Source organism: Emydura macquarii, unplaced genomic scaffold, assembly GCF_026122565.2.
Source record: "Emydura macquarii macquarii isolate MOO-44397 ecotype Brisbane River unplaced genomic scaffold, CSIRO-AGI_Emac_v2 contig_2205, whole genome shotgun sequence".
Lineage (NCBI taxonomy): Eukaryota > Metazoa > Chordata > Testudines > Chelidae > Emydura > Emydura macquarii.
Genome location: NW_027132342.1, coordinates 38,345,752 through 38,370,795, shown reverse-complemented (window position 1 = coordinate 38,370,795; position 25,044 = coordinate 38,345,752). Strand labels below are relative to the sequence as shown.

Here is a 25,044-nt window from a genome sequence, read left to right as displayed (position 1 = left end):
TGGTTTCCTCTTAGCTTCAGGCTCCCCCCCCCCCAGCACCCTCTTAACAGTAGCATTTGCAATTTGTACCAGACATGTCAACCTTCACCACTCCTGACTTACAACCTACACAGTTTTCTCCAGACTAGATTTTTTGCCATAACCTAAGAATCCTTCTGGTTTCCAGCTGGTGTCTCCCTAATAGCTCCAAACTCTCCCTTCATGGCACACATCTTCTCCTCTGCAAAGTTTCCTCCCCTATCCTGGACAGTTCTGCACCTGCAGTCAGTTTCCCTCCCAACTTCAAGATTCCTAGAAACCAGATGCCCCATGGTGTATGTTTTAAACCATGGCGCAGTAAAAGTTAGCCCTATTTTCAGTTACTCAACAGTTTCAAACATTCTCTGCTCCCCAAAAAGGGGGGGATGGGCCTATTTGTTATTTAAAGTGAGACTGCATCTATCGTCACATAATCTCAAACAACATTTCTTTTAAAATATAAGATTTTCATAATCATAACATGGAAAAAGTTGTCAAACTAGTATATATTTCATTATTAGTATTCACAAATAAATGTAATCAGATTTTAAAACAGTATTTTTATACTAAGAGTCAAAATGTTAATGCTATATGTTTACAATGGTTTAACTACAACACAGAAAAGATATACTTTTACAGTAAGAAAAATCTTGGGAAGTAGAAAGCTCAGAAGTTGACCATCTCCAGTTCCTAGTGGACAAGTTTCCACATCATAGAATCACTACCGCAACTGAGTCTTGTTAGGATGCTGTGTAGTTGTAGCTGTGTCAGTCCGAGGATATTAGAGAGAAGAGATGCGTGAGATAATATCTTCTTTGGACCAACTTCTGTTGGTGAAGGAGACAAGCTTTGGAGCCACACCAGAGCTCTTCTTCAGGTCTGGAAAAGGTACTCCAAGCGTCCCAGGTAAATGCAAAGTGGCCCAGATTGTTTGCATACATATTGAGACCACAAATCGGCCACCCTGCCTTGAATGGTTCTCTAGAATATGGATTAACTACGTATGCAAAACTATCTGTTCTACCTTGCATTTAGCTGTGATGCTGGGAGTACCTTTCCCAGGCTTGAAGAGCTCTCTGTGGCTCCAAAGCTTGTCTCTCTAACCAACAGAAGCTGATCCAATAGATATTACCTGTTAATAGGCTCAAGTGAAAGGCAACAGGATGAACAGGGTTACAGACTGAAAACCTCTCACCCTCAGAGGTGATCTCTCTGGAACGGGTTGGTAGAACAGTAAAAGTGATATTGAAGCTAACTGTTCCATAGCTGTCCTGAGCAGTAAGAATCCAGTGAGTGACACTGATCATAGTACTGCCAGCTGGTGTGATTTCATCAAAAGTCTCACAGTATTTGGTGTTTTTCTTGAAGCACCTGCTCCTAAAGCCAAGCAATTACATGAGCAGCTCCGTTTTTTTCTTTGTTATTTAAGTTCCTAAATCTGTGGCTGCAGAGAAAAGCTTGGCAACATGAAGCAAGCTCAGAAACCAGACGGTACATTAAAAAAAAACAAAAAAACACTTTTTTGTTCCACCCTCACGAGTTTGGGGGCTTGATGTTCCCGTTAAGATGTGGGGTTGGGAAAGCGCTACACGGCAGGGGGGGCTGGGCAGCTGAGCACACACCCAGTAGTACGTGCCAAAGCTAACCCGGCTAACACGCGAACTTCAGCGTCAGGGGACCCCGCACTGGGGCAGCATCGAAAACTGGGCAGACAGATTTTGTGATTCGGGCTGTACTGAGCATGCGCACAGGGACTGAGCCACCTGTGACCTGCCCTGCCCTGTGCGGGGTGGGAGGGGCTGTTTTGTTTCTGCTCTCACAGGCCTCTGTGTCTCAGGGAGACTCTCAGCTCCGGCTCCCGGGGCTGGGTTCTTAAAGGCACAGGCATCCCAATGCCTAAAAACAGCAGCTCCTGCTATACTGCCGGGGTCACAGCTTTTGTCTGGTTTTGGCATGGGGCAGCCCGGGTGACAGAAACACAGACAGGACAGAACCTGTGGCAGTACAGCCGCCGGGAGGGGGGGAGGGTGGGGGCAGAGGGATGTCACAGGTTTTGGCTGGTTTTGGCATCGGACAGAAGCTGCGGCGTTCCTGCGGGGCTCGCAGGTTTCGCCATCGGGCATCCTGCGTGCCAGGAACAGGGACGGTGACAACATCGGTCTGCCCGCGGCTTTCGGCTCAACACCGCCCGGGCCCGGCTTGGCAGGGAGGCAGGAACCGCATAGGGCGCCGGTCACTCGCTCCCAACGTGTCCGCCGCGCCCTGCGCGCCCGGCTTGCGGGCTCAGGGCCCCCCTTCCGGGGAGGGGGGATTTGTTCTGCCTGGCCCGGCCCGCAGCCGCTGGGCTCAGCAGCGGAGAGACTCTGGGCGGGAGAGGACCTCCGCAATCGGGGCGCCGCCGCCTCCCCGTGGGCTCTCGCAGCGGCCGCGCCCCGCCCGTTGCCTGGGTTTCGAGTAAACAAGCGCAGGCGCGCCGGGCTGCCGAGCGCCAGTTGCGCTCCCAGTGGGGGCGCGGGCCGCACCGCTGCCCCTGGCAGTTAAAGACCCCGCGGATTCCCCCGCGGCCGCGTCCTCCCCAGGCGCGCACTCGCCGCCGCCCCCGCTCGCTCACCTCTGCTCTACGGCCGCTGCTGACCCTTTCCCCAAGGCCAGACGCGTCCCCGTGTGCGCGCACCCGCCGGCTCTGCTGCGCGTGCACTCGAGGGGCGCGGACGCGCGCCGGGGTGTGTGTTCGACTCGCCTCTTTGGCCCGGCCCAAGCAGGCTCCTCCCAAGCTGTGCCCCCTTCTCACTCCCCGCCGCTTGCCACTCCTCGCGGGGGGCAGCATGCAGATGAAAAGCCTCAGGAAGGGTTGTGGGGTCTGGCGTCAGCCTTGCTGCCCGGGCACTGATTTTTAGAGTCCTGCCCCTCGGCAAGCATGGCAGGTCCAGTAGCAGCGCCACCCCCACTGCAGCCAGATTGAAGGAGTGCTGGGAGGAGGCTGCCTCCTTGCTGATCTCCCATCTCCCTAGCTGCAGCAGGGAAACTGTACATGTCCTGTAGCCCTGTTTACAACAACTGGGTCCCTAGGCAATGGCTCTCTTCTACAGCCAGGGGGAGAAGAGATCAGTGCTCCCCTTCCTCTGGTTCCAGCAGGGACCCCATCACTTAGGGACCCCGCAGAGTGCTTTGCCATGCTCCCTGTAACAGCCAGGGGGAGGGAAGCATTGATCTCCCATCCCCTTGGCTGTAACAAGGAGCCTGCATCAGTCTTGTAGACCATCAGCAACAAGCTCTGTCTGAATCCTTAGGCAGTGGCTCCCTTAAGCAGCCAGTGGGAGGGGAGTGGCAGGCCACTCTGAAAGACCCTGTGGACCACTTTTGGCTCCTAGGCCACAGGTTGGGAACCACTGCTTCAGACGGAGTCATTGGTTTAGATTTATTTGATAATTAGTTTATTAACTAAAAAAAGATAGATTTTAAGTGGTTAAATAGTCTTAGAATTTGTTCCCTTCTGCCATCTGGACAGGTGAATTGCTGTGTCACCCCAATCCCTCATTCGTGGAGCTCATTTTACCCTGCTTTGAATCCCCTGTTCCTGTGCAGCTAACATACAGCCTATAGCATATAAATTGCCCCCAACTCAGTGAGTGAGTGCCTCTAGCCAGTCATTCATGTGATTACGCAATGGTATGACCCCAGCCACTAACCCAGTCCCAGCTGCAAGCCTAGGAACTGCTGTTTTACAATGTTCTGTGTTGCCATCTAAACACTGCACGCTCAGAATGTTAGTCAATTTATCAAAGAAATTGATATGCACCAGCCTTGTCACTTAAAGAGTCTCTAACACACCTTAAACCAAATGCCTTGCTTTAGACAAAACAAACAAATACAGAAAGATTTTAAATTATTATAAATCAGAGGAAAGCAAGTCAGATTTGATCAAAACAAAATAAAAGGTAAATTGCATTCTAAACTAAGCTTAGCACTTTCAACAACCTTACAAAGTCAGATAATTCTCCCTCTCTGGGGATTCACACCCCACATCCCTCCAGGGTCAGGTGACAACAATGTCCTTGTATGGCTTCCTCCATACCTGAGCCAGTGAACATCTCCATATCAATGCTTAGGCTAGTCCATTGTTCCTGTAAATACCACACAGGTGCTCATAATCCCCCAACACTAGCTGTTTATTGGTCACAGCTGAGCCTGCAGTCTTCTTTATGCTGCTAGCACTCTATCATAATCACATTTATTGCAAATAGCTCTATTACCAAAGTGAACAACAGAGGGAAAAACAGGAAATCTGTCTCATACCTCCTAGATGAACTAAAAGGATGGAATTTGATGACCATTAACAAAAGTAGATATCTGAGGATGAGTATATAGGGCTGCTATGCCCCTATAAAACTGATTTCCAAAACTAAACTTTACCAAAATCTGCCTGAGGTTCTCCCACTCCAACCGGTCAAAGCTTTCTCAGCATCCAAAGAAAGTAGCATAGAGGAAGAATTGCTAGAATTCACATAGATCAAATTCAGAGTTCTTTTGATATTATCAGATAGATGCCTGCCAGCAACAAACTCAGATTGGTCAGGGTGAACATATTTGTGTAAACTGACACTCAATCTGTTTGCCAGCAACTTGGCATACATTTTAGCATCCATATTAATTAAATAAGTCCATATGATGTACAATTCGTAAAATCTTTTCCTTTTTTTGACTGACTACAATTTTTTGCCTCATTCTATGAATCTGGAATCTCATTCCCTTGCAATATACCATTAAACAATTCAGTTAAAATAGGAACTAACTCCTGCTTTAGAGCTCTACAATACTCCCAGAAAACCCATCGGGACTAGGAGCTTTATTGGATTTTAAATTCTTAATTACACCTTCAATTTCTTCTGCTGCAATTTGCCTTCTAGAGCTGCCACATCATCCTCTGAGAGCTGAGGTAGGCTCACACTTCTCAAATATCTATTCATAAATTCAGGATTGGGGTATTCTGAAGCATACAAAGTATAGAAAAAGTTAGCAAATGCTTTAGAGATTTGTTTGATGCCAAAGAATAACTCTCTTTTTATTTCTAATCAGAGGGATGACTGATTTATCCTGTTTCTTTCTTTCTTTTTTTTTTTTTTTACTTTCTGGCTAAAAGCTCATAAATTTAAGTGCTCTTTTTATAATATTTTTGTTGAATATATATAACAATGTTTGCTGAGCCTTATTTCTTTGTAACAGGTTAGTCTTCCTTCTTAGCTTATTATTTTCTTATACATAACCTTTAGATCTTGTACATTTTCAAATCAGAAAGTTATTTAACCAAACTCTCTTCTTCAAGAGCTCTTAGTTTTTTCAGGTAAGATGCTTTATTTATAAGGATCCCTCTCATTGCTGACTTTCTAGTGTCACAGAGAACATTTTTACTGATCCCTTCCTTATTTTCTTCTATGCATTTCTCAAAATTTTATTCCAGTTCTTGAATTCTAAGAGGGTGTCATACAACAAAGCTCTATTCAACCACCAAACACTTGGTTTTTCCACTGAGTCCCAATTTTTTAATCTAATATATGCAGGGCATGATCAGAACAAGTTATAATTCCCAGATTAGTTTTTTTGACCAAATTAGCCCAATGTCCTAGAAACAAAAAGCATATCAATCCTGGAACGAGCTTCATTAGTAGCAGAATACAGGTATAAATGTGGATGTCAGGGTCTATCTCCAGCTAGACAGCCACTAGATTGGCATTTTTTAAGTGAAACAACATATTTGAACTTTCTCCACCTGCATGACCTCTGGATACATTCAATCAATCCAAAGAGGAATTAAGCACCTCATTAACACTCCCTATCCCCAAAAAATATCACCTTCCCAAAAACTTCCCAAACTAGAAAACAGATTTTAAAAAAGGAAGTTTGCCCTTGATTGGGAGTATATACATGGGCTAAGGTGAGAAATTTACCTTTCAAGGACCCCTTAATTAAATATATCTGCCCTCTGTAACTGTAAGATGTGCTGAAACAAGAAAAGGGAAGTGCTTAGCAAAGAGTACTGCCACTCTTCTTGTATTAGATTGCCCTAGAGAGACATGTGGTATCTGTCTCCAAGAAGTATTCAGGTATTTATCATCATTTTTCTTCAAGAGTATTTACCGTAAATAGATTATACTAAGAAAATCCTTTTTCAGTGAGCAGAATACCCTTTTCCATTTTGTTGGATTGTTCATTCCGTTAACATTAACAATCATGACATTACTAAACTCACCCCTGAGTATCAAGTCTGCTCTCGCTCAGTATACCAACCTTTGTTAAAAGGGTCCCCATTATATTTGTCTCTCTTCTTTACATAAAATATTTTCAGTAGAGTTTCCATCATGCACACAGTAATTTTAAAACTCCCACATATATTATTTTTCTTTTTTTTAACGTCTATATTTTGTACCCTGATCCTGTGTCTGATTTGCCATACATTTTTAAATTCTGAGTCTTAACATTCAAACATATAATATTTAACATCTGTTTCTGTTGTTGGTAAATTGTACAGTCAATTGCTTGACCACACTTTGGTTCATTATGAAATATACTCAAGACCAAATAAACCAGGGATTCTCAAACTGGGGGTCATGAGGCTATTGGGATGGATCACGAGTCGTCAGCCCCCCCATGCATGCTAGGACTCTGGCTGTCAGTCCCATGCCTGGCTGACTGCAAGAGCCCTTCAGAGCTGGGTGACCAGAGTGCAGTGGCTGCTGGCTGGGTGCCCAGCTCTGAAAGCAATGCCGCCCCACCAGCAGCACAGAATTAAGGTGGCATGGCATTGGGGGGGGTCATCACTTTTTGGGGGGTCGTCACATTCTGAAATATTTTCAAAGGGGGTCCCAGCAAAAAAAAGTTTGAGAACCCCTGAAATAACCAGTATCAGTCTCCTTTATTGCTAAAAGTCAATAATTTTATAGTACATGGGAAAAGGTTCAATACCATTACCAGTTTTCAGGATACTATCTCATGCAGCATCGTTAAATTCACCTTACACAAAAGCTATGCTTCCAAAATTACATATTGGAATTGGCGTATTTATAGGATGATTTTACAAGCTAAAAACACTTTGCATATTGCAAAAATCCAACCCTTCAGTTTGTCACAGATCCTTATTACTACTGCATAACCACAGATGCTTTTGGCTGTTTTTATGACTACTCCCACCATGTACCATGAAGCAACAGGAAAAGTTCTGCTCTAAGGTATTAATACATCTGCGTATATGTCAATGAAGATGCATGTGTTTGTTTGTTTTCTTGCTAGCAACAGAGAATTTTCCATTATCAGAATTTTTCTGAAGACAGATAGGACTTGATCCTCAGCTGGTGAACTTGTCATAGCCCCACTGACAGCAGCTAAAGATCTGGCCCATCATATAGAAGTTTTAAATCCTACATCAATGGAGTAGATTTTGATTGTGCTCATGACATTTCTTCTAAATTTGCCTGAGTGCAAAGATCATGTCTGAAGCATCATGCCCAGAATGGAAGCCATACTGGCTTTCAGGGAGTATTTTGCAATTTTTAAAAAAGTGATAGAAAGTCAGTCTTGGCCTGAGATTTCATATGCCTAAACTCAGCCCAGGGCAAGTGATATCTGAGTTATAAATGTTCAGAAAAGGTTACCTGTAATAATTTGACATATGAACTACATCAGCCCTAGAATACCACTGTAATTATGGTGTTAATTTTGTTTTTCTAGCACATGGTCACCAAACCTGCTCATAACATTTTCAGAAAAGTAAAGTATGTGTAGAACAAAATTAGAGCAATTTACCCCTTCACTGTAATTGTTAGACATTAACTTTTTAAGCAGCATTTGTTAATCATGCGCGTGTGTTTGTTGCTTAGAAAGCTGTTCATTACTAGATAGAATATTTTACTTTTACATATTCGTTTCCTTGTTCTTATCATAATGAAACAGTTTACCATATGGCATCCATAACAACTTAGAGTCAAATTCATTTGCGTCCTGCCCTGTTTACTACCCTCATATTGCATATTATCAAAGGGAGTTCTTCAAACTAGTTTTTATGTCCTAAGGAATTATATAGATTAGCGAACAATAAATTGACAAGCAATTGCCATATGGAAGCTAATTTTGCATTTTTCTATTATTTTTGATTATTCTTGAAAGTTTGTTTTAAATGAATATTTTTGCTATAGCTCAACCACTTTTAGAAATATGTTAGATGGATCTTTATCAGAATTTAAGAAAGCCAAATGTCTTTACATATTATCTATAGTACAATATTAATATTTAACATTTACTTATATTATGCTAATATAGAAGTTTTTCTTTGTATTTCCCCTACTATAATTATTTTCCATGTTAAAAGAGCAAACAGATTGACTTTCTTCACAGGAACTACTATATCAGGAAAGTATCCTGCTTCTACCATTAAGTCACATAACTTAGATGCAACAGAGGCAGGAAAACTGGCCCTTACAGTAATCTTCATGCACAATTTATTCCTGATTGCACCTCATAATCACCTTATTCCAGAAAGCTAGAGGAGAAACAGTCATTCTAATTTAAAGTCCATCTAGTAAAACTAGTTTTACATTATGTAATATTTTTAGGGTTAATTTCACAAATCATTGATAGAGAGTGTAGATTCTTGCATGCCAACTAGGCTTATCACTGTGGCTATCCAGTATGAAATTTCCTATATGGAAAACCTCAGAGCTTCAAACCTATTGTAATATTCAAACTTATTTTGTACCCAGAAGAAAGAGGACATTTATTCTTCAGCTGAGATTGGAAGCAATAGCTACTAAATTGCACTTGTTTAGGAGAGTGCATTTCCAGAGGTGCTGACCACCTGAAACTACCATTAACTTCAACAGGCTTTGGGAATGTTAAGTATTTCTGGAAGTCACACCACTTAGATGCCTAATCATAGCAACCCAGGATTGAAAATTTGCCACAATGTAGATGGTTATTCTCCAGCTTTCAGCCAATTCAGAGAGGTTACTGGTTTTGAACATGAAGCTGAATTGTGATTAAGGTATTACAACTATGTCTTGCACAGCGAGAAAGGAAAGTCAAACTATCAATTTATATATTTTAAGTGCTAATCTGGCACCTTTAACATAAAACTGTTCTCCCACTGGTTATTCCCCAATTGGTGTCACTGCTTCAAAGGTCTATCCCTGTCATACATCAGAGATATTTAGGCTAGTGCTGCACAATATCTAGCTTCATTTTCTTAAGGAGCAGTAAGCTGTGGGCTCATAGACTTTAAGGCCACAGGGGACCATCATGATCATCTAGTCTGACCTCCTGCACATTGCAGGCCACAGAATGTCACCCATCCACACCTGTAATACACTCCTAATCTCTGGCTGAATTATTGAAGTCCTCAAATCATGATTTAAAAGACTTCAAGTTACAGAGAATCCATCATCATTTACTCTAGTTCAAACCTGCACGTGACTCACAACCCATGCTACAGAAGAAGATGAAAAACCACAGTGTCGCTGCCAATCTGACCTATGGAAAATTCCTTTTCAACTCCAAATATGGTGATCAATTAACCCTGAACATGTGGGCAAGAGCCACCAGCCAGACACCTGGGAAAGAATTCTCTGTAGTAATTCACAGCCCTCCTCCTCATCTAATGTCCCATCACCAGCTGTTGAAGATATTTGTTGCTAGCAGTCGCAGATCACCTACATGCCAGTTGTAGCCAGTCTCATCTTACCATCCCCTCCATAAACTTATACTCCGTCTCGAAGCCAGTTATGTTTTCTTCTCTCCCCCCACCCCCGCTCCCCTTGGAAGGCTGTTCCAGAACTTCACTCCTCTGATGGTTAGAAACCTTCATCTAATTTCAAACCTAAACTTGTTGAGGGTCAATTCATATCAATTTGTTCTTGTGTCAACATTGGTGCTTAACTTAAATAGTTTCTCCCCCATGCTCGTATTTATCCCTTTGATGTATTTAGAGAGAGTAAGCATACCTCTCCTCAGCCTTCATTTAGTTAGGTTAAACAAACCAAGCCCTTTGAGTCTCCTCTCCTAAGATAGGTTTTCCATTCTTCAGATCATCCTAGTAGCCCTTCTCTGCACCTGTTCCAGTTTGAATTCATCTTAAACATGGCAGACCAGAATTGCACACACTATTACAGATGAGGTCTCTCCGTTGCCTTGTATAATGGTACTAACACCTCCCTATCTCTACTGGAAATACCTCATCTGATGCAACCTAGGACTGCATTTGCCTTTTTCACAGCCACATCACATTGGCAGCTCATAGTCATTCTGTGATCAACCAATACACCCCGGTCTTTCTCCTCCTCCGTCACTTCCAACTGATATATCCCCAGCTTATAGCAAAAATTCTTGTTGTTAGTCCCTAAATGCATGACTTTACACTATTAAATTTCATCCCATTTCTATTACTCCAGTTTTCAAGGTTATTCAGATCTTCTTGTATGATAGTCTGGTCTCCACCATATTGGCAATACCTCCCAACTTTGTGTCACCTGCAAAACATTTTTTAACACATTCCCACCTTTTGTGCCAAGGTCATTAATAAAAAAGGTAAGATAGGTCCCAAGGCTGATCCTTGAAGAATTCCACTAGTAACTTCCCTCTAGGCTAAGAGTTCAGCTTTCAGTATGACCCATTGTAGTCTCCTCTTTAACCAGTTCCTTATCCACCTTTCAATTCTCATATTAATCCCCATCTTCTGCAATTTAATAATTTCCCATGTAGAACTGTATTAAATGCTTTACTGAAATCCAGGTGGATGAGATCTACTGCATTTTCTTTGTCTAAAAAAATCAATTATCTTAAAGATTTTTTTCCCCTTCCTTGTGATGCAGGCTTCAGATAGTTTCTGCAACTCCGTCTTAAAGTAATTCCAAGTCTCTGCCACATTCAGATTGTTGAGTTCTTCCATTCAGTCCACTTCCCTAACTAAATTCCCTTAATTTTTTTAAGTCTGCCCTTTTGAAATCAAGGACCCTAGATGCAGATCTATTTTTGTTTATCTTTCCATGTAGTTTAAACTGAGTTAGCTCATGATCACTTGAACCAAGGTTGTTCCCTACAACCAGCTCTTCTATGAGGTCCTCACTACTCACCCCTACCAAATATAAAATGGCATCACCTCTTGCGGTGGCTATTTGGTGAAGAAATCGGTCAGCTATCACAACCAGGAAAATCTGGACCTTATTATTTATACAAAGCACTCACTTAGGAAGGAACAACCAGTTTGCACACATGCAAAAATGGAATGTGACTGCATAGGAAGGAGTACTGTGGAAAGGCATCTAGGAGTCATAGTGGATCACAAACTAAATGAGTCAATAGTGTAACACTGTTGCAAAAAAAGCAATCATCATTCTGGGATGTATTAGCAGGAGCGTTGTAAGCAAGAAAAGAAGTAATTTTTCTGCTCTACTCCGTGCTTATTAGGCCTCAGCTGCAGTACTATGTCCAGTTGTGGACATCACATTTCAGGAAAAATGTGGACAAATGCCCAGAGAATAGCAACAAAAATGAGCAGAAGTCTGGAAAACATGACCTATAAGGGAGGATTGAAAAAATTGGATTTGTTTAGTCTGCAGAAGAGAAGATTGAGGGAGGACAAGTAAAAGTTTTCAAGTACATAAAAGGTTGTTACAAGGAGGAGGGCAAAAAAATACTCTCTTTAACCTCTGAAGATAGGACAAGAAGAATGGGTTTAAATTGCAGCCAGGGGGATTAGGAAAAACTTCCTGTCAGAGTAATTAAGCACTGAAATAGATTGCCTAGGGAGGTTGTAGAATCTCCATCACTGGGTATTTTTAAGAGCAGGTTATGTTGCCCCTGGATTTGAGAGGTATTTTATCCCAGAAGTTGATCAAACTAAATTGCAACCATCCTCTGTGCATTCCGCCGCCATGAACAAAATAGAACACCACATAGTTAAGGGTTAATTTGAACAAGCAGGACTTCTGGAGTCAAGGTCAAAGCAAGCTGGCAGTTTCTGCTGATCAGAATGGGAGGAGGGGAAAAGAAATTCAAAAATTTGAGATTGAAAGAAAACAAGTGGATGGGAACCTTGAATTTAATCACCTTTGATACAGAAGCTTATTATCATTAAGATTGTTGGAATGTATTGCTAATAAGTAGTTATTGAAGTTAGGAGAAGTGATGATCCTGTAGAGGTCACTACGATTTATATATTTTTTGATAGTTAGTATAAAAGAACCAGATAATAGAGTGTACTTTGGAGCAGATTTTTTAAGCTATTTAGAGATACGTATTCCTGACACCTATACTCCCTAGCACGGAAGTGTCCAGCCTGTGCTGATCTGCCAAATTTACTCAATACCGTCCCAAATGCTAGGTAGTTATTTAGAAAACTCTAAACCTATTGTTTATGTCTGTGTGTGCTTAAATGTAATAAATATTAATTTTAGATAGCAGCAGGCGTGCGTGTATTCATCTTTATCAGCTAGAAGTGCTGTGTTCCCATTGACTTATTCCTGAAACCGCCTGGAGTGAAACAATTAAGTTACCATTGCTGTGGGTTCTGAAAATCCTGGGTAACAGTTAGACAAATACCTGTCAGAAATGGTCTAGATCAGGTGTGTCAAACATACGACTCGCGGGCCAGAACCTTTTTGATGCGGCCCTCATTCAAGCAGTTTAAGTAAGTAGTGCTGCCGCCGATAGTTTCTCTGCATTGCCACTTTAAGATATTTCTGGGTTGAGGGCATTACCACTTTAAAAGAGTCTTAAAGCAGCAATACCTTCCTCCGGAGAACCCTGCCGCCGAAAAGCGGAAGCCGCCCTTACTTTTTCCCGCCAAAAAGGGGAAGATGGGCCAAATTTTTCGGCAGTGGGCACTGCATGGTCCCTTTGAAGTACAGTTTCTGTGAATTTGGCCCGTCACCATCAGCGAGTTTGACACCCCTGGTCTAGATAATACATAGTCCTGCCTTGAGTGCAGGGGACTAGACAAGGCGACCTCTCAAGGTCTCTTCCAGTCTTATGATTCTATGATTATTAGTAGCACTTGTCCTTCAATTTATGTCTGGGAAGTTAAAGTCTCCCATAATCACACAATTCCCAATGGCATTTACTTCATTAAAAACATTAAATAGGTCCCTATCCATATTCAAATCAGATCCCAGGCATCTGTAGCATACCCCAAGCACTATCCCAGGGAAACTTTTGGGTAGCTTTATTCCCCAGTGATTTTTACCCAAACAGACTCTGACTTATCCATTCCATCACTTATAATTTCTTTACAGTCTACCTCATTATTAATATACAATGCTCTCCACCACGTTTACCTTTATTTCTGTCTTTCTTTAACAGCATATACCTTTCAATACTTGTACTCCACTCATGATTACTATTTTACCATGTTTCTGTTATCCCTATATCATCTGGTTTCACTTCCTACACCAGTAGTTCTAGTTCCTCCATTTTGTTACCCAGACTCCTTACACTGGTATTCAAACATCTTAGTTGTTTCTGCTTGGCTCTGCCCGGATTCCTCACCCAATTGGGTACAGCCATTCTATTGCCAGTATTGCCTGACTATTAGCTTTACTGCTATTAGCACTCTTTCCTCTTAATGTTCATTCTCTGACCCATAGCTGTTTGTTTCTCCACTGCAATATTATCTTTCTTGATTTTCCTCCCAGTCAATATTAGAATCAGCATGGAGACTATGTGGACATCTTCCAGCCATCTCCCTCAAGATTCCCTCCCTACTAAGGTGCAGTCCATCCCATGAGAACAGTTCTCTATCCATGAACGCCTCCCAGTGGTCAAACATCCCAAAGCACTCCTTATAGCACCACTGCTTGGTCATCATAATCTTGTCTCACCTTCATTCCCCTTCTCTAGGGAAAGGTAGAATCCCACCGAAGACCAGCTGAGCCTCCATTTCTTTAAGCGTCTTCCCCAGCCTGGTATAGTCTCCCTTGGTGTGTTCCAGCAGGAATCTAGCAGTGTTATTTGTTCCCATGTGAAGGAACAATCAGTGGATTCTTTCCTGCTCCCACTAGGATCCTCTTCAGCCTCAGGTCGACATTCTGTAACTTAGCTCATGTTCGGGTGACAAGCCTATCTTCTGTTCTTAAGAATTGTTAAATAGCTGCTGCATTTTCCATCCAAGATGGATTCACTTCATTAATAGATGAAGTATGATCCCATCTCTAGTTTTGTATATCAGTTTAAGCCTATACGGTTTAGGCTTCAGTTCTAGAGCTTCTGTTAAAACATCTGAACTTCTTTTGGCAATTTATTTTAAATAATTAAGATCCTACCTGAATTGTGGGATGATCTTCAAATAATTGCAGCTGAGTTGCGGAAAATTGACATAGAAAATTGCAGAAAAATAAGACCTTTATTAATAGCAGTAATTTGGAAGTCACAATAAACCTGTTTAGGAAAAATTTGCTGGAACAATAAACACCGAATATTATGTTATGCCTGTGAATTTTTTTTTGACAACCAGACAATTTTGTGCAACTACAGGGCCGTAACCTGGGCGGGGTGAGTGGGGCAGCCACCTAGGGTGCACAGCTAGGGAAAGGGAGGAATAATGAAAAAACAGTAGGGGTAGAGTCCTGCAGCAGGGATGGTATTGCCACCCTTACTTTAGTGCTGCTGCTGGCGGCAGCATTGATACAAAAACATTTTCTTTAAGATGCTGCAGCCTGTGTTAAAGTTCAGTACCATAAACAGCTCCCTGCCACACAGCTGAGACCAGGAAAAGATCATAGTTTAGCATACTCTAATTGGCATAACTGAGATGAGGACAGTGAACTATAAGTTGAAAGGACCTTAAACATGTAATTATTTTAGTTTAAGAGATTTTTATAGAATTAATACTAGAGATAGTTTTAAGTGATTGCAGCTAGAAATCCAAAATGGTAGCCACAAGGATTATAGGTGAGAAGACCAAAATGGTGGTTTAGAAACAATGTTGACCAATAGCAAATAGGTAAGTGGGGGTGAAATAAAGTTCAATCCAAATACCTGAAAGGAAGGGTCAGTCAGGTGAACGAACAGGTTCACCATCACATCCAACAGAAACACAGAAGCTGTGACTGGTGCATAAAGGTAACCAATCAAAGCAGTTTTGAACTGATTGGTAGAACGGGTATGCTAATGGTAGGGATTGAAACAGCCAATCAGAAAAGGTCAAAACCGGTATTTAAGGCAGGCATCTGACAGTCTTTGAGTAAGTGCAGCAGAGCAGGAAGAAGAAAAAAAGAGGGAGAGCAAAGAGCAGACAAGAAGATTGAAGAACAGGAAGGCTGAAACATTGAGAAGCAGCTGAAATATCACAAAGAACTTAGAAATCACTGAAGAAAACAGCAGGATGGTGGAACAAAGGAGCGATAGCAGACAGAAGGGCCCATGACAAAGCAGAGGGAAAGAAGACTAAGCATGATAGCTCCATTATAAGTGACTTCAAGGAATGAATGAGATAATAAAGCTGGATGATTGGGAGTGTATGAAAATGATTTAGATAAAGAAAACGGATGCCAGCTGTTCACTGCCATTCTACATGTGACTGCATTACCACATGTACTAGTAAGGTACTGGTTATTGTATTGCATTGCATTATATATTATCTAGCAGGATGATTGTGTTATTATGTTAACAGATGAATGTTATAATGTATTTGTATGACTTATGGTATACAACACAGTATAATCTATATGATCAATGGTGCGCCACATTAGGTTACCAAGTTTATGGTGTCCTGCACTGTATCCTATAACCTGTGCCATTTGTTACATTGTGTTGATTTTTGATTTAAGAACCCTCTTGTATTAAAATCAGTAATTCATAAAATATTTTGTTTTCCAAGAAATTACTGTCTGAGTGTCAATCCTTCAAGTGGAAGGCTGTATCTATGTCCTCCCAAGGGCAAACTGAGGCAGTCAATTCTGGGGAGTTTTCCAGTGATCTAAAGGGAAACCCCCAGTAAACCCTTGCAAATCCCCTAGGGTGAGCCACTTCCAGTTACCCACTTAAGACAAGTTTTGTGATTGCTCCATTACTATAACTAAACTATTATGCGGTGTCTTGGGTCAAAATTTTGGGGGTAACAATACTGCCATCAGAACTGGGCACTGGGCCAGCAGCCACCACCTCCAGGTGCCCAGCTCTGAAGCCAGTACCGCTGCCAGCAGCAGCGCAGAAATAATGGTGACGATATCATGCCCCCTGCAAGGCTTTACTTCTTACTGGGTTTTTTCCCCCGCACGATTTTTCTGCTCCATTTTTCTCCCTCCCCTCGCCCCCCGGCTTTGTGCCCTACGTGGCCACTCCACTCACCCCACCCTGGTTATGGCTCTGCCCAAACTCTCCAAGATCATTTTATGTACTAATGGAGAAAAAAGTGTTTGTTACAAACCTCAAACTGCATGCAAAAATATGGACTGTAAAGCAAGCAAAATAGTGTAAAACAAAATAGTGGTAGAAGCCTAATTGTGCAGAATCTACAATATCACAAATGAAGGACCTTATAAACAATGTTTTAAGGACCTTATAAACAAGAGAATTACCTTTAATATAATATTAAAATAAAGAAAATAGTTATTTAAAGGACATCCCTACAATAGTCATATTCATTTTCTTTCAAGAGATCATGACAGTATGCCTGCAGGGTTTGTTAAGGTACAGGAACACAGTCAGAACTGGTTTAAGTTCCTCTCAGTATCTAAAAAACTAGGCACAGAATAGCTATTTTCCTCAGATTGCATGTGCAACTCCGAAAAAGACATTTAAATCACTCTAAGCTAAGATTTCTATATTTAAAATCATCACTATACAAGTTATATCCATTCCTCTTAGTTTTAATTAGGTATAAAAACAAATATAGTAGTATAATAAATCTTGCTGCTTTAGTGAAGCACCATGTGTAATTTCAGTGTATTATATACAGATAGTACAGAAATATTTTCTATAGGAAAAATAAATAGAAAATATGTGTAAACATTCTGGGTGAAAACCTGCCACTCACTAAGGTCAACTGCAAAACTCCCATTGACTTCAGTGGGCCAGGATTTCACCCCTACTTTTAAAGTATATAGCAGTGAGAAAACATTTTAAAAGTGCATACAATATGTGCAACAATTTTTATATACGTATTTCATTCATATCTATTACGCCTCCTTAATTCAGTCTCTTCTGGTTCCAGTATCTCTCTATTTATTACTTCTTGAACTTCTATCACCTTTGGCTCAATCAGCTGATTAAGTGTGAATTCTTCATCAAACAGTTCATTCTCTTCCCTTCTGTAATGACCATCAGTATCTTCAAGTAGATCTTCAATATTATGATCTTCATTGTCATCTGTTTTATCCTGAGGGTGTTTGCCAAGTGACTGAATGAGATCTTCAAGTTTCTCATTACATGTGTGATTAACATCTTAATTTACAAAAAAGAAAATGGAGATTTAAGATTAGTGATAGCGTTCTCAGTTTCAGAAGTCATTCTTAGAAGTTTCAGTTTTAAATTCCTCCAAAAAAAGTCTAACTAATACATTAGCGATGTTGTGAGGTTGACAGCTCATGACACATTTGGAAAATTCCAGGCTCACAAATAAAGCAGCAGATGATTTCTGGCTATAACTGCAGCAGTGTATTCTGATAGGACTGAGCTATGTTCCCACCTCTTAAGAGCCAACAGCTCAATTTATAACTAGATATACCTCAAGTAAGAAGTGAGCTGCTACTTTTGTAGACTACAACTAGTGGCAAAAAATAAGATTTTAAAACGCTTTCTGATATCTACCAGTCTGGAAGTAAGAACCATATTGCATCCAAGATATGTGAACAGAACATTAAATTATTTACAACTCAAATAAGCTCAACACTGATTTTACTATAGTAAGGATCTACAACATTGCCTGAAAAATGAAATACCTTTTAGTTTCATTTCTGATTTATCCAATCCACTTTCCTTCATCAGCTGTCTAATGGACTGGAGCTGTGTCATTATTTCATCTCTCTGTTCACAAGCCAATGCATTAACACTGAAATGAAGAGAAACAGACAAACAGCTGAAGGGTCACCTGAGCTACAATTGGAAATGTCAAAATCACACTGAAAATATTATTCTGACTCCAGAGAAGACTGAACTGTTTTTTCAGGTGAATAACTACTATCATGACTGGATAAGTGACTAAAAATCAGATTGCCAACAAGTTTTCAAAAGTCATTACATTTCCCTTAACACTGAGAAAAAAAGGACACAGCAAAATTGAAATACAGTTGCTGAATGATTTAATCACTGAATTCTTAGGATGGATGCTCCAGTTGCAGAAGTGCCCACTGAAAGAAGGAATTAACAATGAAAGCTATTCTAGACAACTTGTCTACATAAGAACTTAGAAGGAGAACTTTATAGCTTGAATAAAAGGGTCTCGTGAAGATGTTTTGTTTTGAAGAGACTGCCTTTAGAGTATTAACTAATTGTAAGTTTGTCGATGAATTTTCTGTTTTAATAAGGAGTTTCAACACATGCAGTATCTCTTAACTTTCAATACATTATTGAATTTAGCTCAAAAACAGCACTGAGATAGATTTGTTTCAATTTAATAATGTAGTTCTCATGAAAGGTGTTAATCAACACCTTTGCAGTACTCAGTTCATGCACACATAGGAACTTCATTGCTGCTTGTGATGCGGTGTCTGCCCCACACTGGCACTGAAGGGGTTAAAAGCAGCCTAAGGAGGCTGTGCAGGGAGCAGCCAATTCAGGCCCAGCAGGCCCATATAAAAAGAGCTGCAGGGCCAGAGGTGGTCAATTGCTGCAGGGAGCCCAAAGGAGAGGACTGGGTTCCTAGGGGGCTGCACCTGAGACAGGGCAGCTACTAGCAGGGGAGCGAGAGAGAGAGCTCCTGGCTGGCTGCTGGTACTTGTGAGCTCGAGGCTCTGAGAGGAAGGCGAAGGTGGTGATGGGACCACAGGGAAGAGGCCCAGGGAATTTGAAGGAGCACTGGTGAGAGGCAGCAGGAGGCTGCTAACAACAAGGTCTCTGGACCAGAACCTGGAATAATGAGCGGGCCCATATCCGCCCCCACTCACCACTGTGGAAGTGGCAAGACTATAGTGTGACCCATCTATGCCTAGAATAGCCCACCTGAAAATGCCACAGTCAGGGCAGGCTGCAAAACAAGAGCAGATTCTCCTAGAACCGATGGGTAACAATGAAGTTAGATTTCCTGACCAGTCACAAACACTGCTCCTGATTTTCCACACTGGTTATCAAGAAGCTGTAACAAGAAATACACAGCCCCTGGCTCTCAAACACAAACTGGGTCCAGTAAAGACATAAGTTATCTAAATTCTATTCTCTTTACCAAAATGTTCTTCAGATCCCCAAAGGGTCAGCCACATTTACAGATCCATATAAGTTTGGATCTTACCCAAAATACCATGCTGCCAGCCAATCCCTTAGTAACTAAAACTAAAGGTTCATTATAAAAGGAAAGAAATAAGAAGAGAGATGTTAAATGGTCAAAGCAATCAGATACATACACATGTCTGTAAAGTCCATATTGTGATGCTGGCTGAATTAGGGAGACCATTTATGATATTATGCAACATCAATATTTCAAAATTACAATAATTCATATGAGACATGTCATGTCAGGTACCATTAGAAAAGTCATAATTTCCTAAGTATGATGATATTGTTTGTATGTGTGTGTCATATTTGTATTGGAAGTTATGGATATGTTCGATGTATCTGTATTTCAACTTGTGATGTGTTTCTGGATGACACCCCAAACAGGATAGCTGCAGCAATAGTCTGCTTAATGGCTCATTAAGGAAACTCACAGGTACAATGGGTCCAGGGGGAGAAGCTAGAGATATACCTGATGAGTCATCAGGATTTACTCATGTGACTCTGCACTCCATCTTATTTCTATTAATTTCCACAAGCATCATGGAAATGGCCAAGGGACATAAAAGGCAGATGCACTCTGTCTGTTTTGTCTTCAGTCAGTCTTCACCTACCTCTGGATCAACTACTTAGCTACAACTGAAGCTGTTAAACAACTGGATGTGCACCAGAGGGACTATACAAGCCTGCAAACTCCACAATTCTACTGTAAACCTGATATATATGACTTTTAAATCATTTGTATGTATCTGATTGCTTTAGTCATTTAACATTTCTCTTATTATTTGTCTCTTTCCTGTTATAATAAACCTTTAGTTTTAGTTACTGAAGGATTGACTGGCAGCGTGGTATTTTGGTAAGATCCAAAAACTTATATTGATCTGGTAATTTGGCTGATTCTTTGGTGCCAGGAAAAACTTTTTGGTAAAGAGTTTTAAATAACTTCTCTCTTTACTGGACCTAGTGGCTGATTGGGAGCCAGAGACTGAAATGGAGTAAAGGGGGCTGTGTATATTTTGTTTTAGTTTCTTGATAACCAGTGTGGGGAATCAGAAGCATTGTTTGTGGCTGGTTGGGAAGTCTGACTTCAGTGTCACCCACCAGTGTTGGAAGAATCTGCTCTCCTTTTGCAGCCTGCCCTGACCTTGGCATTTCCAGGTGGCTACCCTAGGCACGGATGGGTCACTCACTCACTCTATATATCAGAGTCTCAGTAGAACTGTGGAGTTCGAGGCTTATACAGTCCCTCTGGTGTACATCCAGTACCTGAATGGGTCTCCGTCCTTTCTTGAACAGCTGCAGTTGCAGATGAGTTGATCCAGAGGTAAGAAGCAGAAATGAAGACAAGATGAGGATGGTGCAGCTTCTTTTTATGACCCTTTGTCATGTGGCTTGTCCCAAACACTGCCATGCAGCACATGGCATGGAAAGGCCTCAGAGTCCCCTGTCCCTAGGCATTTCTTACAAGCCCATGTGACTCAGAAGGTGTAGCCCCTGGGTTCTCTCACTACCTTTGAGTTCCCTTGACGGGCCATTAAGCAGGCTTAGTGCTGCTGCCATCCTGTCTGGGGTGTCACCCAGAAACACAGCATAAGTGTTTGGATACAGATATATCATACGTATTTAGAACTCAATACAACACTAGTACATACATATAAATGTACTTACCAATTTTAGCAAATTATAACCCTTATAATGGTACCTGACATGGCATATCTCATATGAATTATTGTAATTTTGCAATATTGACATCAATAATATTATAAATGGTCACCCCTAATTCAGACAGCATCACACTTTCTACCAAAGAAGTCTTATTTTTTTGGCCTCCTTGGCTTTTGGTGTTGGGCCCCATTCCTGCTCATTGGCTGCTGTCACAACCAATGAGCCCAGTGGTAGGTATGGTGTTCAGAAATTTGTAACCTATAGCTGGGACATATTTCTTTTCAGTTTTCTTTGCTGTCAGCTGAAGGGATTCTGCAGTCTGCTACAACACCTTGATACAGTCTATAATGGCATTATTCAGAGCCACTGTAGGCAGAGCACTGCCAGGATGTCCATGAGCGCATGGTAAGACTCTTTGATCTTCTCCACCTGGATCCCAGGTTCTGAGCCACTCTCTTTAGGAGCTCCTGATGCGTCTTGTAATCATCCTGGGAGTGCAATGTCTGTTCCCAAGACAGACTCATCCAGGGAAGAGGAGAAAGATGCCTGGACCAGTAGAGGGCATGGTTCTTCACCCATGGCACCATATGGGTCTCATGGTGCTGGCTCATGATATATGGCATCAGCCTCAGTACCAGAGCCTGGATCCTGCTCTGAGCAGGGTGGTGAAAGTGGTCTAGACTCTGAAGCTATGGAATATGACCTTCTGGAGTGCAAACCTGGCTGCAGTGAGAAAGGTCAGGGGTTCCAGAAAGGCCAGTATACTGGGAACTCCCACTGTCCTGATGGCCACACCACAGGTTGGACATCCTGGCTAAGATCTACAACCAGAGAGTGCTGACTGGAGGGCTGATGCTGGCTCCTATGAGAGACCTAAGACTCCACCTCTGAGTCAGATGCTGAGAATTACCTACCCAGCAACCAGGGCAGAGCGGTGCTGACGATCGGTGCCAGGAGGAAGGAGACCATGCCTGGGCCATTATGGCCAGTTTCCCCTTTGATGGCACCTGAAGCCTCAGTGCTCTGGAGGTTCTCCCTGCTGGCACCCTAGCTGACAGCTCCCGTATGGCCGGGAACAGTACCAATAGAGAGAATAACTCTCTTGCTGTGGCTAATGCCTCTGGTGTCGATGGTACCTCCAGGACAATGGAGCTCTGGTGGCTCTCCTGTGATGAAGAATCCATCGGTGCCAGACTCAACAGTTTCCAACCCAGAACCAGAGTCAATGGTTCTGTACGTGTTACTGGAGCCACAGAGTGCCCCGCACGGGTTGTGCTCTGCTAGAGTCTCTCTGCCCCACTGACCTTGGGGTTGAGGATCAACCTCCTCAGTTCTTCTGCTTCTTCCTCGGCACCACTGATGGAGAGCGGTGCTGACGCTCCCTTGCTGGGGCGTTCTTCAGTGCCGGAGGTGACAACCGGTGTTGAGGCTCTCTAGGAGTAGAAGGAGCATCTTTTTTTGGTGCCAGAGATGAGGAACGGCAGTGAGAATCCTGAAGTATAGCTGGGGCGCCCCATATTGAGGCTGAGGTGTTCAGAGCAGAGTCTAAATGACTGGGTTCCAAGGAAGATCTTAGTACTGCCTCCATTAGAATGAATTTTAGCCTAGGATCTCTGTCCTTTATAGTGCGGGTCCTGAAGCCTTTACAGATCTTGTAGCGCTCCTGCATATGAGCTTCCACCAGGCACTTAATGTAGCTGGAATGGGGATCACCCACAGGCACAGGCTTGTGACAAGTCACATGAGGCATGCCCCAGTACTGGGCAGAGATTAACCCCGCTGAGCGGGGTTCTGTTAATCTAACTCATTATTTATCTAAAAGAACTGAAACTTAATTACTAAAAAGAAGTTAACTATATACAATGAGTTAGAGAAAAGTCCACTGAGGAAGTACTTGCAGAATGCAAGGATGAGGCCATTCCAGCTACTGTCACGGGCACTAAGGAGGAACTGAAGGGGCTGTGGATCAGTGGAGCCTTATAAACATCCGCGACTCCAGGGGGCACCACAGCCGACCTGACAGATACCACTGAGGGAAAAACTTTCCACCGGCGATGCTCAGGGCAAGCACACACCTACACTGGAATGGGGGGACATGAACAAGCACTTGAAGAATATCACTTTACAGTATTACCTCTCTTACTATGCTGCTTACATTTGTATGTGAACAAGGGAGCTGTCTGTAGGATTGCCTGTTTAAATCTGCAGAGTTGGCTACTGTCTGTACAGCATTATACAAATGCTACGTTACAAACAAGGTTTCTCAGTAACTCTCACCTCATAAATAATATCTTTTCAGAGGTTTGTAACTCCCTAAAAAGTTAGAAGGCAATTAGTAAAATTGTATGCATGGCATAAACGGTATTCTTTATCCTGAAATTACTCACCAGTTTGACAGGGGATCTAACTGAGTCAATAAAGAATTTAACATTTTCTCTGTCTGCGCTAGATGCTGCTCCAGTTCCAAAAGTTGATGTTCTAAAAGAGAAGATTACATATTAGACATGAGTTTGCACTGCAAGATGGTAGCAAAGAAACAAAAGCCAATTATGTTTTTGGTTGGGTATAGATTATCAAAGAGAAAAAAAGTAACCCCTTCTCTATAAAACTTTGGAGTGACTGTGTGTGTGTGTAAAAGTTGTTCAGCTCTTGGAACTACCTTACCAAAAAGAGGTAAAACCGGAGTTAAGAAAAAGAGTAACTCCATTTATCAGATAAATGAAAAAAAATTGACTAATGAAAGAAAAACTTCACACATTAATATTTTCCTAAGGCATGATATGGAGGACACACCAACAGGCTGTGGGTATTCAAAGGATGTAAATCCCAGTAAAGGCAAAGGAGTTGGTTAGGGTAGTAAATAAAAAGGAATGTAACTAGGAGCAATAATGGGAAAATCATGACTATAAAGGGAAAGACCTCCCAATAGTAACTATTAAGCTCTACTGCAGGTTCCCCAAGAGAAGTTACAGAAACCACACTACTTGGCATTTACCCTATGCTCTGTAAGATACTAGAACATGGGGAACAGTCCTTTATTAGCATGAAGTGTAAGTGGATTACTCCACTAATCGTTACTACATCTTTTCTATAAAGCTGGTATGCTTCTTAAATACATTAAAGTTTGACATGTCCAGTCTGACCTACTCTAAAAATGACACACTAGTTCAGGGGTCGGCAACCTTTGGGAAGGACCGAGCCAAGTCTTCCCACTGCCCCTTTCCAGGAGCTGTGGGCCCCCAGCACCCTGCCAGGGGCTTACAGGGTGTCCGGCGCCCAGGGGCCAGTATTTTTATTTGCGCCCCTCCCCGGTGCCGGCGGAGTGGGGGGTCTGCAGGCCATTTCCTGCTCTCCCTCTTCCCCTCCCAGTCAGCAGCATGGCTCTGGTGCCGGCCAGGGAGGAGGGCGGGGGCGGGCTGGTGGGGGGAGGAGGAGGAGACATGCCGGCCAGGCCCTCCTCTAAGGAGCCAACCCCCGCTGACATCCCTGGCAGCCCTCCAGCAGGGAGCAGGAATCAAAAAGGTAGATGCCACCGGGCCACCCAGCGGCAGGGGAAAGGCTGCCTGGCCCCTGTGCACCCAGGGTCCTCTCGGCTCCCTAGACGCTCCCAGCGCAAGGGCGGAAGAGAGGCCAGGAGGCTGAGGGCCTGGTTGGTGCATCACTGGCCGTGGCCAGGAGCCTCTCCCAGCCCCAAGCAGTGCCATGCAGTGGCCGCTCCCCCGCCCCCACCTGCTTTGCACCAGGAGTGCGCAGCTCCAGCCAGGGCACCGCTGGGCCCATGAGGGAGAGGGGCGGGGCCACAAGGGGGAGTGGCTGCTGCACAGCGCTGGTTGGGGCCGGGAGCAGCGCAGCTCCAGTTGGGGCGCCCCCACTGGGCCCATGTGGGAGAGGGGCAGGGCCGGAAGGGGGGAGCAGCTGCCACGCAGTGCTGAGCTGCTTGGGGCTGCGAGTGGCGCC

At 42.8% G+C, this 25,044-nt stretch overlaps 1 protein-coding gene across 2 annotated transcripts in view; it reads right to left on the bottom strand.

Moving 5' to 3' along the window:
- CAPS2 (calcyphosine 2) overlaps positions 1 to 25,044 on the bottom strand; it is an 87,503-nt gene that overhangs the window by 48,993 nt on the left and 13,466 nt on the right. The window contains exons 4-5 of one of the 2 annotated variants that reach the window (XM_067559924.1): positions 23,475 to 23,565; positions 17,937 to 18,046 (exon numbers count right to left, since the gene is read on the bottom strand). In XM_067559924.1, the coding sequence (XP_067416025.1) occupies positions 17,937 to 18,046; positions 23,475 to 23,565 (201 nt within the window). Of the gene's footprint in view, positions 1 to 2,629; positions 2,802 to 17,936; positions 18,047 to 23,474; positions 23,566 to 25,044 lie in introns of those variants that run through there. The other variant, XM_067559921.1, reaches the window with a different exon arrangement.